This window comes from Echinops telfairi, unplaced genomic scaffold (assembly GCF_000313985.2).
Source record: "Echinops telfairi isolate 266 unplaced genomic scaffold, ASM31398v2 ScPeMD7_1;HRSCAF=3_0, whole genome shotgun sequence".
NCBI classification, from domain to species: Eukaryota; Metazoa; Chordata; class Mammalia; order Afrosoricida; family Tenrecidae; genus Echinops; species Echinops telfairi.
Window position 1 is genome coordinate 20,267,697 of NW_022103896.1, and position 15,574 is coordinate 20,283,270.

The 15,574-nt window shown below is 40.7% G+C and overlaps 2 protein-coding genes across 2 annotated transcripts in view; one reads left to right on the top strand and one right to left on the bottom strand.

Moving 5' to 3' along the window:
- The window catches only part of COLEC10 (collectin subfamily member 10), a 50,889-nt gene that overhangs the window by 25,395 nt on the left and 9,920 nt on the right, over positions 1-15,574 (bottom strand). The window lies entirely within an intron of this gene.
- LOC101661357 (ATP synthase subunit f, mitochondrial-like) overlaps positions 15,440-15,574 on the top strand; it is a 322-nt gene continuing 187 nt past the window's right edge. The window contains exon 1 of the mRNA XM_004697418.1: positions 15,440-15,560. Within this exon, the coding sequence (XP_004697475.1) occupies positions 15,440-15,560 (121 nt within the window). The remainder of the gene's footprint in view (positions 15,561-15,574) is intronic.

Genomic DNA, 15,574 nt, shown 5'->3' on the forward strand with positions numbered 1-15,574 from the left:
TGATCCTGGTGCTTACTAAATATAATTTAACTAGATGTATTTTGAGACCTTAAAATATTTTACCACTGTAGTCACAGTCTTCATTAAACACCAGAATTACTCTACCTGAAATCTATTCTATCATTTGACCCTCACGACAGTCTTTGAGATGGACACTATTCTTAGCTCCCTTTCACAAATAAGGAAATGGGTTAAGGGCGTCTAAGACCTTGTCCAGGATGACACAACGCACAAGGGTAAAGTCAGGCTACAAACCTGAACATCTGTTTTCAAAGTCCATTGTCTTGGCTTCTCAGTGCTGCACTCTCAGAAATACAGAAGTGGGTGGTCATGAAGAATAGAAATTAATGTTTTCATGATTCCAGAAGTTGGAAATCCAAATCAGATTCTTATCTGTGTCACTTCATTCCTTATAAGTAGCCTGGGTGTTCCTTGGTGACCTTCACATCCTGGTATCTGTTCTCTCTCTCTCTCTCTCTCTCTCTCTCTCACTTGCTCTCGCTCGCTCGCTCTCGCTCTGTGTGTGTGTGTGTGTGTGTGTGTGTGTGTGTGGTGACATGCATGCATTTGCACATTTACTCTTTTCGGAATTCAGAAGTGACTAGATTTAGAACCCACCCTACTGGAACATAACAGAGAAAAACGTAGTTCCAGATAAGAGTACATCCACAGGTAGAAGGGTGAGGATTTCAGGGAGGCGTTACACAGAGCAATCCAAATCCGTATTACCCATATTCTGAACTAGCTGTGTGTTCTGGAAGAAATCCTGTCCCCACATGTTCAGCCATTGGGTTGTGATGGTGCAAAATAAGATAAAAAAATTCTTGTCTTGCTCATGCTGGCAGAATCAAGGTGTGTGTGTGTGTGTGTGTGTGTAGCACTCTCTAAATCCTAAAGCTACAAGATTGTGCATGATCAGTTCTGTTATTATGTCCCCCTTCCTTTGAGCTTGTCTGCTCATTTTAAGCAAGCGTCTAGCAGAAGGCAGCCGGGTGAGGGTGAGTGACTTAGCCATCTGCTGCTCCCTAGTGGCTCCTGGGGAGACCTGGCAAGGTGAAAGCAGGATGATGATGTGTCTGACCCACATGCCTGCACCCCTACCTAGTGGCCGAGAGGCAATCAACAACCTGTACCCGAGCCTTCCGCAGAAGGCTGCATGCATTGGATCTTTGGGGCTTGCTTTAATGAGAACAGAGGAAGGTTTCAAAGCGAGCTTTAGAACGGATGCCCAGGTGGCTTGAGATTATCTACTTTGATTCTCTTGACAATCTTTCATTGGATTCTTAGGGTAATAGCCATTTCTATTGGAAACTTAAATGAATAGCTCTAAACGGAAATGCACTAATTTTGATTTTAAGAAAGGGATGTGTTTGTGCTGCTCCAGGCCAGCAGCGTGCTGTGACAAGCTGCAGCGGGAGTCCAGCTGAGAACCCCGTGGGCCAGTCTTCCTTAGGTAGGATCCTTCACCTCCGCCTTTTTCCCAACAAGCAAAAACTCCTTTACAATTAAAAGCTAATTTGAAAAAAACTAGGTCAGTACCCCATGCTCAACAAAAGCCACTTTTAAAAATTGGCATTCGGATGTTGGAAAAGCTGGGGGAACAAAACATCACAGGAAGATCTACTTTTTCCATGATTAAAACAATTTTAAGGGGTTGGGGGAAGCTGTTGGAAATCCTTCTAATGATTAGTCTTAGAATTAAGTGGGAGAAATAACATGGTGTTCTTTTTCAGTAAAGAAAGGTCCCCTGTCTAAAAAATAGTCTTCTCAGCCCTACATATGGAAGGGCCCCATGTCTCATTGGCTGAGCACTTGGCTGCTAAACATTCTACCCAGTGGTTCTGTGGAAGGCAAGATCTGGGGGTCAACTCCACTAAAGAATGCAATCTAGAAGATCCTATGGGGCAGTTCTCTGCTCTGAAGGACTGCTATGGTTTGGAATTGACTTGATAGCTGTCCGTCTGGGTTTGATTTTACTCTTATGACTTTTGATATAGGCATTATACTAACTGTTCCAGACATGCCTTGGATTAAGCAGAGCATGTGCTTTTATTTTGATTACCTTCTACTTGAAAACACAAGTTTCCTTCTTGATGAGTTTCCTAGGGTAACCATAGAACTTGAGGCACTTGTTGATGAAGATCAAGGGTTGCAGCCTTCAGTGTAGATTACAAGTCAAAGTAAAGGAGACCCAAAGCCTCACAACTGGACCAATATCTCACATCATCACAGAGAAAAATGTAAAGCTACCCAGCATTTCATTTTGCTTGGACTCACAAGCAGGGCTCATGGAAGCAGCTGGCATGAGATCAAAAGAAGGACTGCAGTGGGCAAATCTGCTGCACGTGACATCTTTAAAACGTTGAAAAGCAACGATGTTACTCTGAAGACTGAGATGCACCTGACCCAACTCATGGTGTTTTCAATCACCTTATGTGCATGGAAAGTTGGACATTGAATAAGGAAGACTTGAGAAGAATTGATGCATATGAATTTACTGGAGAAGAATATTGAAGGAACCATGAACTGCTAAAAGGACACAATTATCTCTTTTGGAAGAATTAAAGGTCAGAGTGCTTCTTAGAGGCAAGAATGAAGAGACTTTGTCTTACATACTTTGCACATATTGTCAGAAGAGACGATTACCTGGAGAAGGACATCATGCTTGATAAGGGAGAGAGAAATCAACAAAGAAGAAGGTTCTCAATGAGACGGACTGATGCAGAGGCTGCAACCAAGGGTTTAGGACTAGGAACAATTGTGATGCGGCGCAGGGCGGGGCAGCTTTTCCTTCTGTCACGCAGAGGGTCACTATGGGTTGGAGCTGACTCAGTGGCTCCTGAAAGCAGCAACCAGGGTTATCATAATGAAAGTTAGATGGCTTATCAGAACAGAAATGTATTGTTGTCCTAAAGTTTGGGGGTCTAGGAGTCTGAATTAAACAAATATCAGCACTATCTTCTATTTGTCTACTCTAGGGAACGCTTTTTCATTTTCCCTTTAACGGCCCAGTAGCCTCATATGTTCCTTCATGTCCATTGACTTTGGAGACACACATTCAGATAGTTATCTCCCCCTTCTGTGGTGCTTTGTGCCTATTCTCTTTTACAAGGACAACACTGATATTGGATTAGGTCTTACCTTATTCTGGCATGACTTCATGTTAACTAATAACACCACCTATCATGTAATCTCCAACTTCATTTCTATAATCAAGTCCATATTTTCCAATTACTGTTCCTCTTTGCTTCCAACTCCTATATTCCAATCACCAGTGAGTATCAATGCACCTTGATTGCATGTGTGATCAATTTCTGACTGAAGTCGTTGGGTAGAATTCTTCAATTTCTTTATCACTAGCTTTTGTGGTTGGTGCCTAAATTTGAATAATAGTTGTATTGATTGTATTTCCTTGAAGGCAGAGATATATATAATCTGATCACAGGTAACATTGTGCTTCATGAAGGATTTAGCAAGATCCTTTCTGACAATGCTTGCCACACCATTCCTCTTGAGTGTGCTATTCCCAGAATAGTAAGTCATATGATTTTCTGATTCAAAATGCTCATTACCAGTCCATTTTACTCACTGATACGTTCATGCATTCCATTTCATTTTGACCACTTCCAAAATTCCTGAATTCATACATTCCAATCATTAGAAGATTTTGGCAGCTGTTTCTCTTTACCTTGAGTTATGCTCCATCAGCAAATGACGATCTGAAGGCTCCACTCCCCCAGGCTTTACCAGACTCATGTCACTATGGTCAATCCCCCTCCAAGCAATCAGCTCCTTTTCAGTCACTTTGCAAGTGCTCTCGGATTTTCTAGCAGTATCCGCCACAGCGACAGGGTTCTGTTTCCTTTGTTTAAGTTTGAGTATTTGAAAATGCTCCAAAGCTATGTATAACGTTTTCAGTGGCTTCTTCCTCTGAAGTGGGGAGCCTAGTCCTTCTTCATTGTCTTCTTAGTCTGGAAGCTCCACTGAAACCTGTCCATTTTGGGGGACCCTGCTGGCATTTGAAATACCAGTGATATAGCTTCCAGCATCACAGGAACCCACAAGCCACCATGGTACAACAAACCGGAGGTATTATATAAAGGTATCATAGCAAAAACCAATTCTCAACAACAGAAAAGGCTACTACAGTATATACATGGACGTCCCTAGCTGGAATACATGAAAGTCAAATTGACTACATATGAGGGAAGACATAATGGATGAGCTCAATATCAGCAGCTAAAATCAGACAAGGGATGACTGTGGAACAGACTATCAATTGCTCATATGTAGGTTCAGGATAAAGCTGAAGCAAATGAAAACATCCACAGGAGCCAAGATACAACCTTGAGTCTATCCTACCTGAATTGTCAGAACATCTCAAGAACAGATTTGAAGCTTTGAACACAAGTGACAGAAGACCAGATGGGGCGTGGGAGGACATCACATCCATAATTCATGAAGAAAGCAAAAGGCCATTAAAAAGATAGGAAAGAAAGAAAAGATCAGAGTGGCTATCAGAAGACTTGCAATTAATTATAGAGTCACTAAAGGAAATGAAGAATGGATGAAGTCAAGAAGCTGAATGAAAAATTTCGAAGGGCAGCTCAAGAAGACAAAGCCAAATATTATATTAAAATGTGCAAGGACCTGGAAGTAAAAAACCAAAAGGGAAGAATGTGCTCAGCATACCTGAAACTGAGAAAACCCAAATCAGATATTCCAGCCTCAAATTACAATTCTGAAAGATTCTATAAGCAAATTATTGAATGATTCAAGAAGCATCGAGAGAAGATGGAAAGGTTACACAGTCACTGTACCAGAAAGAACTAGTAGACTGCCTACCATTTCAGGAGGTAGCATACGAACAAGAACCAATGGTGCTAAGGAAGAAGTTCAAGCTGCACTGAAGGCATTAACCAAAAATAAAGCTCCAGGAATTGCCAGAATACCCCTTGAAATGTTACCAAAAGCTGAGGAAGTACTGGAAGCACTCACTCATCTATGCCAGGATATTTGGAAGACAGCTACCTGGCCAACTGACTGGAAGATCCATATTTGTGCCCATTCCAAAGAAAGGTGACCCAATCAAAAGCTCAAACTATAGAACATATCACTGATATCACAAACAAGTAAAGCTTTACTTAAAAGCATCCAAACAAGGACACAGGGGACTGTCAGACATTCAGGACAGATTCAGAGGAGGACGTGAGGCAGAAATGCCATTGGTGATGTCAGATAGATCTTGGAGGAAAGCAGAAAATATCAGAAAGATGTTTACTTGTGTTTTATTCACTATGCAAAGGCATTCAACTGTGTGGGCCATAATAAACTGTGGACAACCTTGAGAAGGATGGGAATTCCAAAAACACTTCATTGTGCTCATTCAGAACCTGTGTGAACAGAACAATGGAATACTACATGATTTAAAATCAGAAAAGGTGCACAGCAGGGTACCCTTAACATACTTGTTCAATCTCTATGCTGAAGAAGTAATCCAAGAAACTGAATTATATGAATAAGGGTGCAGCATCAGAATTGGAGGAAGGTTTATTAATAACCTGTGATATTCAGATGACACAAAATTGTTTGCTGAAAGTGAGGAGGATTTTAAGCATTTGCTGATGAAGATCAATAATTGTAGCCTTGGAAATGATGATGTCAACATATGTACAAATATGTTTGATAAAATGCATGGATGGATTGTTATAAGAGCTGTAAGAGCCCCAATAAAATTATATTTTTTTTAAAAGGAAAGAATGTAGCCTGCAGTATGGATTACAACACAATGTAAGGAAGACCAAATTCCTCGCAACTGGACCAGTAGGTAGTAACATCATGATAAATGGAGAAAAGGTTGAAGTTGTCAAGGATTTGACAACGTACATGAAAGCAACAGTCTAGATATGAAAAGAAGTCACATATTAGGTAAATCTTCAGCACAAGACCTCTTTAGAGTATTGAAGAGCAAAGATGTTTCTTTGAGGACTAAGGTGCACCTGACCCAAACCATAGTATTCTCCATTGCATCATATGCATGTGAAAGTTGGACACTGAATAAGAAAGATCATAGACGAATCGATGTATTTGAACTGTGGGGCTGGAGAGGAATATTGAAAGTACCATGGACTGCCAAATGGACACACCGATCCGTACTGGAAGAAGTAAGGCCAGATGTCAAGACTTCATCTTACTTACTTTGGAGACATTGTCAGGAGAGACCAGCCCCTGAAGAAGGACATCACGTTGGTCAAGTGGAGGAGTGGTAAAAAAGAGAAAGGCCCTGGAGAGATGGATTGACTCAACGGCAGCGTCAAAGGGTTCACACATAGGAACAATTGTGAGGATGGCAAAGGACCACACAATGTTTTCGTTCTGTTGTGCATAATGTCACTAAAGGGTAAAGCCTAACAACTCAATGGCACCTAATAACAACAACAACAACAACAATAACATCTTCAAGGTCCACTTCCAAACAAGGTCATACTCACAGGTACCAGGGGTCGGGCTACAACATATCCTTTTTGGGGCACCTTTTGAGCCATAAAGGGGCCCTGGTGGCAATGTGGTTGTATGTTAGGCTGTGATAAGCAACACCCACAGTTAGAAACTCCCAGCCATAGTCAGGAGAAAGACAGGGCTCTCTTCTCCCATCAACAGCTACAATCTCTGCAACTCACAGGGGCAATTATTCTCTGTCCAATAGGATTGCTATGAGTTGACACTGAGGAAATGGCAGTTTGTTTTTTGTCTTTATTGAACAATAGCATCTTCCTGATATAACTGTTAGACGTTAATCAGGAAATCAAACCCTTGTCCAGTTGGAGGTCACAGCCCTGGGAGAAATTATCATGTATGCTGACAATTCCTATGAAGGACACTGGCAGAATGGCTTTTATGAGAGCTTACAGGAGGGAACATCTCAATCTACCTGCCCATATCTCAACATTGTCCTTCCTTCTGGGTAAGAAGCAAATGGTGTCCTTTCTCTGAATTCCGCCTCACTAGACTAACCTCGCTAGTGTCCCTCACAAGCCAAGTAAGGGAAAAGACAAATGTGGCGTTGTTTTAGACAGATGACTGCTAAAACATTCTCACTAATTTAAAAAATGTAGATTTTTATTTTCTATCAAATTCCTGTGTGACGTATACATCCATCTTCTTTTCACTTCCTTTGTTAAGGAATCTGTGCATAGTGGTCTATTTTGTCCCCATCTCCTTCTTCACGAGTCAGAATTAATGCCACTTCCAGAAGGATTCTTACCTCGCCCTTCAGAGCATGTCCAGTAAGTGTGGTGTCAGAGAGGGTGAGAGCGATTGGGGATGGTGCATTGCTTTCTTTGTGCTCCTCACACTTGAAACCAAGTCTGAGATGGAGTAGGTGCTTGCTCAATAAATGTTTTCAAAATAAATGAATACCATCCTGAAAGGCAACATGGATAAATTTGAGCTTAAGCACAATAGAGTTCATAGATTACTAATTGATTGAAATGTCATTCTCCAGGAGCTTGATTAATGAATTGACTTCAATCTTCTGGGAAGTATTGGACCAGGAAAATACATAACTGCTGGCTCTACTGCTACCCTTCTTTACACATTCCCCCGCTAATTTTTCCCAGGTCGCCTAGTATTTCTGCCGTGCTCTGATTTCTCAGGTTCAATAATGATAATCTGATTCCTTCCTCTTTCTCACTCCCATCTTGATTCTTAAATTTTCTCACATCCATCCTTTTCTTTCCTTCTCATTCATAAAAACAAAATAAAAACAAACTGCCAAAAAGCTCAAAATTCACCTATTTTCTGCTTAGTCAGTTATAGCTCATGGCTCCCCAATATGGTATAGAGACAAATTATTCCCTGCGGTTTTCTTGACTGGAATCTTTATGGAAGCAGTTAGCCAGGCTTTTTTGTTTCTTTCTGCCACTGGGTAGATTTGAACCACCAGAGGCCGGTTCGGAGTTGAGTGCAAATAATTTGTACCACCTAGGGACCTTAGTCTATCTCCCCTCCGTTCTCGTACTACTTCCTGTTCTTATCCTCTAATCGCTGTATCTTTCTGGAGGTATCTAAATGGTCTTCTTGATGTGCACCCAGAAGCTTAAATATTGTCTGCTGAATCAGTATTTGTTGAACTATTGATTTTCTCACATCTTGAAATTTCCCAAGTCAGCTGGAAAAATTATATTCATAAATCACCTTTTCTTCATGCTCTTTCTCCATTCAAAACAATTCAATAGTACAAATGAATTCATCCTGCACTTGGACGCTCACAGGGTGGTTTCAGTGCAACTTTCCAGAGTGGTTTTCTACCATGGACCTATACCCCCTTCTATTCATGCCCTGTTAATTTCACAACCAAGTAAACTGTCATTTAATGCTTGCCTCCGTTGAAAGGTCATTTCCTCATCTCACCGTTTTTTCCTCAGAGAAGAAACAAGAAGCCATAAACCTATGTGATAAGTAAAATTTTTTATATATGGTAGAAACATTCCAAAACACAATACTTATAAACAATAAATGGTACACAAGTCAAAATATAATCTATATTCATAATATACAAGACCTCTGGAAAATTGTTGTACAAAAGACAAAAAAATATTTAAAAAATTAAAGTGGTCTAAGATATAAGCAAGAAATGACACAGGAACAAGCAGCCAACCTCATTATTAGTGAGGGAAACATATATGTAAATGTCTATATTCGATATCATCCATAGGATATAGTAATAATTTACAAAGACAAATAACACCCAAAACACTGTCGATGCAGTGATCAGGATATTCTCAACCTCTGCTCTTGGTGATGTAAATTGTACAACATTTCTGGAAAAGAATTTGTCAATAATTATTAAAATGAAAAATGTACATACTCCATTTTACCTTAGGGAACCTACACAGGAATACATCTAAGAACAAATGTATATACAAGAAAGTTTGTTTGTAGTGGCAAAAAAAAACCCCAAAACAAACCAAAACAACCCCTGTGAACAATGTGAAAGTTTACCATCATGGGACTGATTAAAAATACATAAAGAGGAGCCTTAAATTCCTATTGCTAAGTGAAAGAAGGCTGCCTGAAACAGACATATACAGTATGATTCCAACTACATGATATTCCAAAGAGTCAAAAGTATAGAGGTTGCAAATAGATCAGTGATCGCCAATAGTTTGGGGGCCAGCGAGGAAGACTAAATAGCTAGACCATAGAGCATTTTTAGGGTACTGAAGTTACTCTTTATATGAGGAGTTACCCCCCCAAACTGGAATTTTTTTCAAAGCTATGTATTTAATTTTTTTTTAAAACAAAACAAGCTTATCACCTTCAAAGTACTCGCCATTACACTTAATATATTTGTCAAATCTGTGATTCCATTCTTGGAAACATTTTTCAAACTCATCTGTTTGGATGGCTGACAGCACCTCCCTCCTCATTTTCTTCACCTCTTCTAAGCCATCAACTCACTGTCCTTTCATGTTCCTCTTCATTTGGAGAAACAAAAAGAAGTTGCATGGATCAGAGTGAGGTCAGGTGAGTCAGCCGTGTAGGGGGCAAGAGAGGCATGCTGGGTTTTTTGTGCTTAAAACGTGCACTGAGATGACTGTGTGAACAGGTGCAATGTCCTAGTAGCAAAAACAGTCCTGTGCCTGCCACAAGCCAGGCCTTTTTTTGTCACACACTGTTATGCAATCTTTTTAGAACCTCTAAATAGAAATCATGATTAACAGTCTGACCTGGTGGAACGAACTCCAAATGCACTATGAGTTGACATTTTTGTCTGTTTGGGAAGTTGACAGACATTCAAAACGAAGTTTGTCATCAATCGATATTTCACCTCTTTTGAAATGAGAAAACGACTTGTACACTTGTTTTTCCCACAGCACTGTCCTAGTAAGCTGTGTTCAACATCACAAAGGTTTCTGCAGCATTTTTCCTGAGCAGGAAACAAAATTTCACAGCTGTTTTCTTAAATCAGCCAGCACAAAAAAATGAGGTTCAAGCGAAATTCCTCTTATGACAAAACTCATTGTGACCACAGAGAACCTCCCCAGGCAACGCCACTGGGTGCACTAACTCAGAGGGAATTGTGATGCTCACCTAGCATGGAAAAATGCTTACTACAAAAGCTCCCTCAGCCCAGTGCAATTCAGGTTTTGGGGGAGTACCCCCTCATTTTATTGTGAAGGTAGACAAATGACATTATGCATTTACTAAAACCCATGCTACTGTCAGGTGCTGTCAAGTCAGTTCCAATTCATAGTAATCAATGTACAATAAAACAGAACACTACCCAGCATTGAACCATGCTCACATTTATTGCTATTTGAACCCATTGTTGCAGCCACTGTGTCGATCTAACTTATTGAAGGTCTCTCACTTTTTCAATAACCTTCTACTTTACTAAGTAAGGTCCCACAACTATGATATGCTTCTCTAGAGACTGCTACTTGACTAGCATGACCAAACTACCTGAGACAAAATCTCACCAATTCTGCTTCTAAGGAGCACTATGACTATACATCTTCCAAGACAGATGTGGCTCTTCTGGCAGTCCTTGGTGTAGGCAATATTCTTTGTCGGCACCATGATTTAAATGGTCAATTCTTCTTTGGTCTTCTCATTCATCACCCAGCTTTTTCACACATTTGAAAAAAAAAATTCACTGCCATCGAGTCTATAGTGAATCAAAGCAACTCTATAGGATGGGGTAGAACTGCCCCTGTGTTTTTTGGGGGACTCTTTTTGGCATATGAGGACACAGAAAATACTATGACTTGGGTCAGGGGCACCTTAGTCCTCAAAGTGATGTCTTTACACTTGAAAGATATGCTTTGCAGCAAATTTGCCCCATGCACTATGTAATTTGATTTCTACCATAGGAATTGATTGTGGATTGTAGTAAAATAATATCCTTGACAATTTCGATCTTTTCTCCATTTATCATGATATTGCTTATTGGTCTGATCACAATAATTTTTTTCTTTTCTTTTTATTAACCATTTTCTGTGTGAATTCGGTGAAGATTTATTGAGCTCAACAGTTTTTCACTGAACTATTTATACACATTTTCTTTTACATCCTTGATTGCAATTTCCACAATGTAGTATCTCTAATCCCACTTCCTCCCAGGGCTTTCTTTGGTCCCTCTATCCTAATCCTTCCTGCCTTCTGAACTTTGTCCTTGAACAAATGCTGCTTTTTGATCGTGACTAGTTAAGTTTTCTAAGGAGGGTGTTTCTACCTAGAGTTATAGTTCATTTTGTTAAACTGTTTATTGTCTGACTGAAAATTGAGTCATAGGAGTGAGTTCCATTGGAGGGCCGAAGGGTAACTAAAAACCACAGTGTCAGGGGTTCCACCAGTTTTTCTCCAACCAATCAGTCTTGTCTCTTTCATGGTTTTGAGTTTTCTTCCACATTTTTCTCTCTCACTCTTTTCAGGACCTTCTAACGTGATTCAGTTCAGAGCAGTTGGCAGTGGCAGCTGGGCATCGTTTTGGTCTTCTGGTCCCAGGGTCCTGACATCAGAGGTGGATGTTTTCTTTCTGTTTCTTGAGGGGTAACCCACACTGACGGCGACAGTCTCTGATCTTCATCAGTAAGTGCTTCAGGTCGCCTTCTCTCTCAGAAAGCAAGGCTGTGTCATCTCCATGTGACAGATGACCAAGAAGTCTTCCTCTGATCCCGATGGGGCATTTCTCTTCAGACTGTACAGTTTCTCAGATATCTGCTCAGCATACAGCTTAAAAATGGTGGAAAAATATACCCGTGGCACATACCTTGCCTGTATTCAACCATACAGTAACCCCTTGCTCTCTTCTAACCCCGCCTCTGGGGCTATGTAAAGTTTCTGTGTGAGCACGGTTAAGTATTCTGGAATTCCCATTGTTTGGGATATTATCTATAATTTGTTATGATCCCCACAGTTGAGTGCCTCAGAGTCAATAAAACATAGGTAAACATCTTTCTGGAATTATCTGCTTTCAACCAAGATCCATCTGATGTTATCAGTGCCATATTGTGCATTCCATATCTTCTGAATCAGGTTGAACACACCATTTTTTAGTTATCTCCAGGAAAAGTGTACTTATGTGAAATTAACAGCAGTTTGATAATTTATACAATCCGGTGGATCATCTTTCTTTGGAATGGGCAGATCTCTTCCAGTTGGTAGTCAAGTAGCTGTTTTCCAAATTTCTTGGCAAAGAAAGCGAGGCTTTTTTAACATTATAACCATATGCTGAAACATCTCAATTAGTATTTGTCAAGGCTCAAAAGTATTGCTTGACCCACCTCATTCTGGTTGACTCAACTTTGAGATGACAGCTCTTCATGAGTTACCCGAGGGCACCATCCATGCTCTGCTGATATTCATAAGATTTCACAGCCAATTTCCCCCCCAAAGTAGATTGCCTTCTATGTTAGACTGGGTTGGCTAGAGAAACAAATTCATTGACACTAATGTTTAAGGGAGAACTTTATACCAAGAAATAATGATGCATCAATACAACATCCCAGCCCAGGCCAGATCAAGTCCATAAGTTCAATATTAGCCCATAAGTCTGATATTAGCCCACGAGTTCCTCTTTAGACTCATCAGCATATGCAATGATGCCAAATGCAGGAAGATCACAGGCTGGTGGGAGGAATGTCCTGTGGGTCCAATGGCAGTGAATGTATCTCCAGGGCTCTGGTTTGTCAATAGGATTGTGAAGCAGAGAGAGAGAGAGAGTATATGTAGGCTGCCTCCAGAGAGCCATTTATCTCAGTCATGCCTCCAAAGGAAGTCATCAAGCTGTGATCTGATTGACAGGTCGAACACCACCCCATTTACTCCTAATACCAGGTTATATAACTGCCACGCCTTCCTTCCGAGTCGGCCTTGGTTAGAACTATGCTTCTGGGGCCATATGTGACCCTTTAGGTGTGAACCCCTGGCTCTGGAGTACTGAAAAAAATTAAAGGATAGACTTTAGATAATGGTGACTTCATTTGTGTATAAAAATACATTTATGACTCTCCAATCATTTTTAAGTAGCTTTGAGGCACAGGATTGGCTCTTCCATCTCAAAAAATTTGCCTACGCTGATGTATAAAATCCCCTGAAACCTGCCCTATGATGAGTGTCCCTGTTGGTATTTGAAAGGTCAGTGGCATGGTTTCCTGAATCACAGCTATACACAAGCCACCACAGTACGAGAAAGATAAGACTGTGCAACAATGAGTGAAACAGTCATCCGTCTTAGTTTCTCATCAGAAGGGTGCAGGTTCGACTTCTCTAGATGTGCTTCTATGGCCTATTGACCTACTGTTCAAGGTCAGCTTTTGAAACTGTATAAAGAACTCTGCAACCCATGGCCCTTGAGCTTGGACTGACTTCACAGAAACTGGTTTTGATATGGTCCCACCATTTACCAAGTCCTTTATGAGAACGATTATGCTCGTGTCCAATACCTGAATGACATTTTACCAAGTCCAGGGTTTTAGGAGCTTCATTATCCCTGCAGTTGGTGCTTGCCCAGCTAAGCAAAGAGGAACCCTGAGGCTTTCAAGACCCATCAACTCTCCTACTTCAATGACAAAACAGTTACGATTTTTGTTCTCAAGTTTATTTGGCTTAAAAAGAATTACCACGTGGAGGCCCAAAGCCTTTTGCAGTCATGACATGTTGGAATACCAGAGAGAGAGAGTGAGCCAAAGACACTAACATTCTGCTTAATGAAAACATACAACATGAAAGTATTTTCAAACACCTCCCAAGCATGCAAAAGCTGGACAATGAATAAGGAAGACTGAAGGATAATTGCTGCATTTGAATTATCGTGTGGGCAAAGAATATTAACTATATCGTGGTCTGTCAGAAAAACAAGCAGATCTGTCTTGGGAGAAGTTCAACCAGGATGCTCCTTAGCAGTGAACCTAGTGAGACTTTGTCTCACATACTTGGAAGGTGATGGGAAGGGACCATTCGTGGAAAAGGACAACGTGCTTGGTAAAATGGAGGATCGGCAAAAAGAAAAAGACCCTCCACAAGATGGATTGACACAGTGGGTGCAAGAACGGGTGCAAACAGCCACAATTGTGAAGGTGGCATAGGACTTGGCAGGCTTTCATTCTTTTCTTTTTTTAAACATTTTATTAGGGGCATACAACTGTTATCGCAATCCATACACACATCAATTGTGTAAAGCACATTTGTACATCGTTCTCAAAACATTTTCTCTTTCATTCTTTTGTGCATGGATTTGCTACGAGTTGGTAAAATTCAGGGGAATCTAACAACAACAACAAAGTTAGGTAGGTTTTCAATGCCTTCATGTGGCATTCATTATTAAAACACATTTTCAGCCACTGAGTAGAACAAATACAAGGGGAGAATTCCATCAACCTAGGACTGAATGGCCCATAATGCAATGCCACACAAGGCAATGCAATGCAACAGCTAAGAGCAAGGACTGTAGAGTCAAAGTGTGGGATTCGAGTTTGGCTGTGGGATGATAACAACTCTAGGTTTCCATCTCTTCATCAGAACTCAGAACAATACAATGCTTCCCATGTAAGTATAATAATGTGAATATGAAAAAGTGCTTGGAATATAGTGAACATTCTATATATTGCCTGGGACAGTACTACTCAAGAGTTCAGAAATTACCTGTTGATCCTGAGTTGATTCCTGGGTTGCTCATTGTAGCCCTAAAGGATAGAGTAGGATGTTACTTCCGGTTTCCCAACCTAATCCATGTCCACACTATAATCTTTGAGGACACAGACTGCCATGCCTTTCTCCAGAGGAGCAGGTGGCGGGCTTGAATCTCTGATCTTTGGGAGCACAACTGAGCGCATAACTGCTGCCCTGGCCATGAGTTAGAGGAATAAAAGGAAGAGCACGTATATTGCTATGCTGATTTTTAACAGTCTAGCTGATGTTTATTTTTGTATTTAGAAGGTTTGTGCTTCTGATCTGTGGATGTAACAGAACAAGGAGATGCCAAATGCTTTAAAATGAGAAAATTTGTACATCAGGGTTGTATCTTTTCATTATACTTATTTAGTTTATATGCTAAGGAAAAGTTCCCCGAGTCTGGACTGTGTGAAGAACACAGCATCAGGACAGGAGGCAGACTCATTTGTAACCTGTGCAGATGTGCAGATGATATAATTGTTTGCTGAAAGCAAAGAGGACTCGAAGCATTTACTGATGAAAATCCAAGATGGCAGCCTTCGGTTTGGATTACACCTTAACATAAAACAAAAATATAATGAACTAATAAACAACATCATGATACATAGAGAAAATATGAAAGTTTTGTTAAGGATTTAATTTTGCTTGAATCAACGATCAATGTTCATAGAAGCCATGGTCAAGAAATCAAACAAGGTAATTCATTGGGGGAAAAAAAAATTCTTGGCGGCCCAGCGCAGCGGACACCCAGGACTCAAAGATGTCGTCTCCCGTGCCCCTGAAGGAGAAGCGCCTCCTGGATGTCAGGATCTCGGAGTTGCCCAGCTGGGTGCTGATGCGGGACTTCACCCTGACGGGCACTGCTGGCGCCTTTCGTAGAGGTTACGATCCGTAT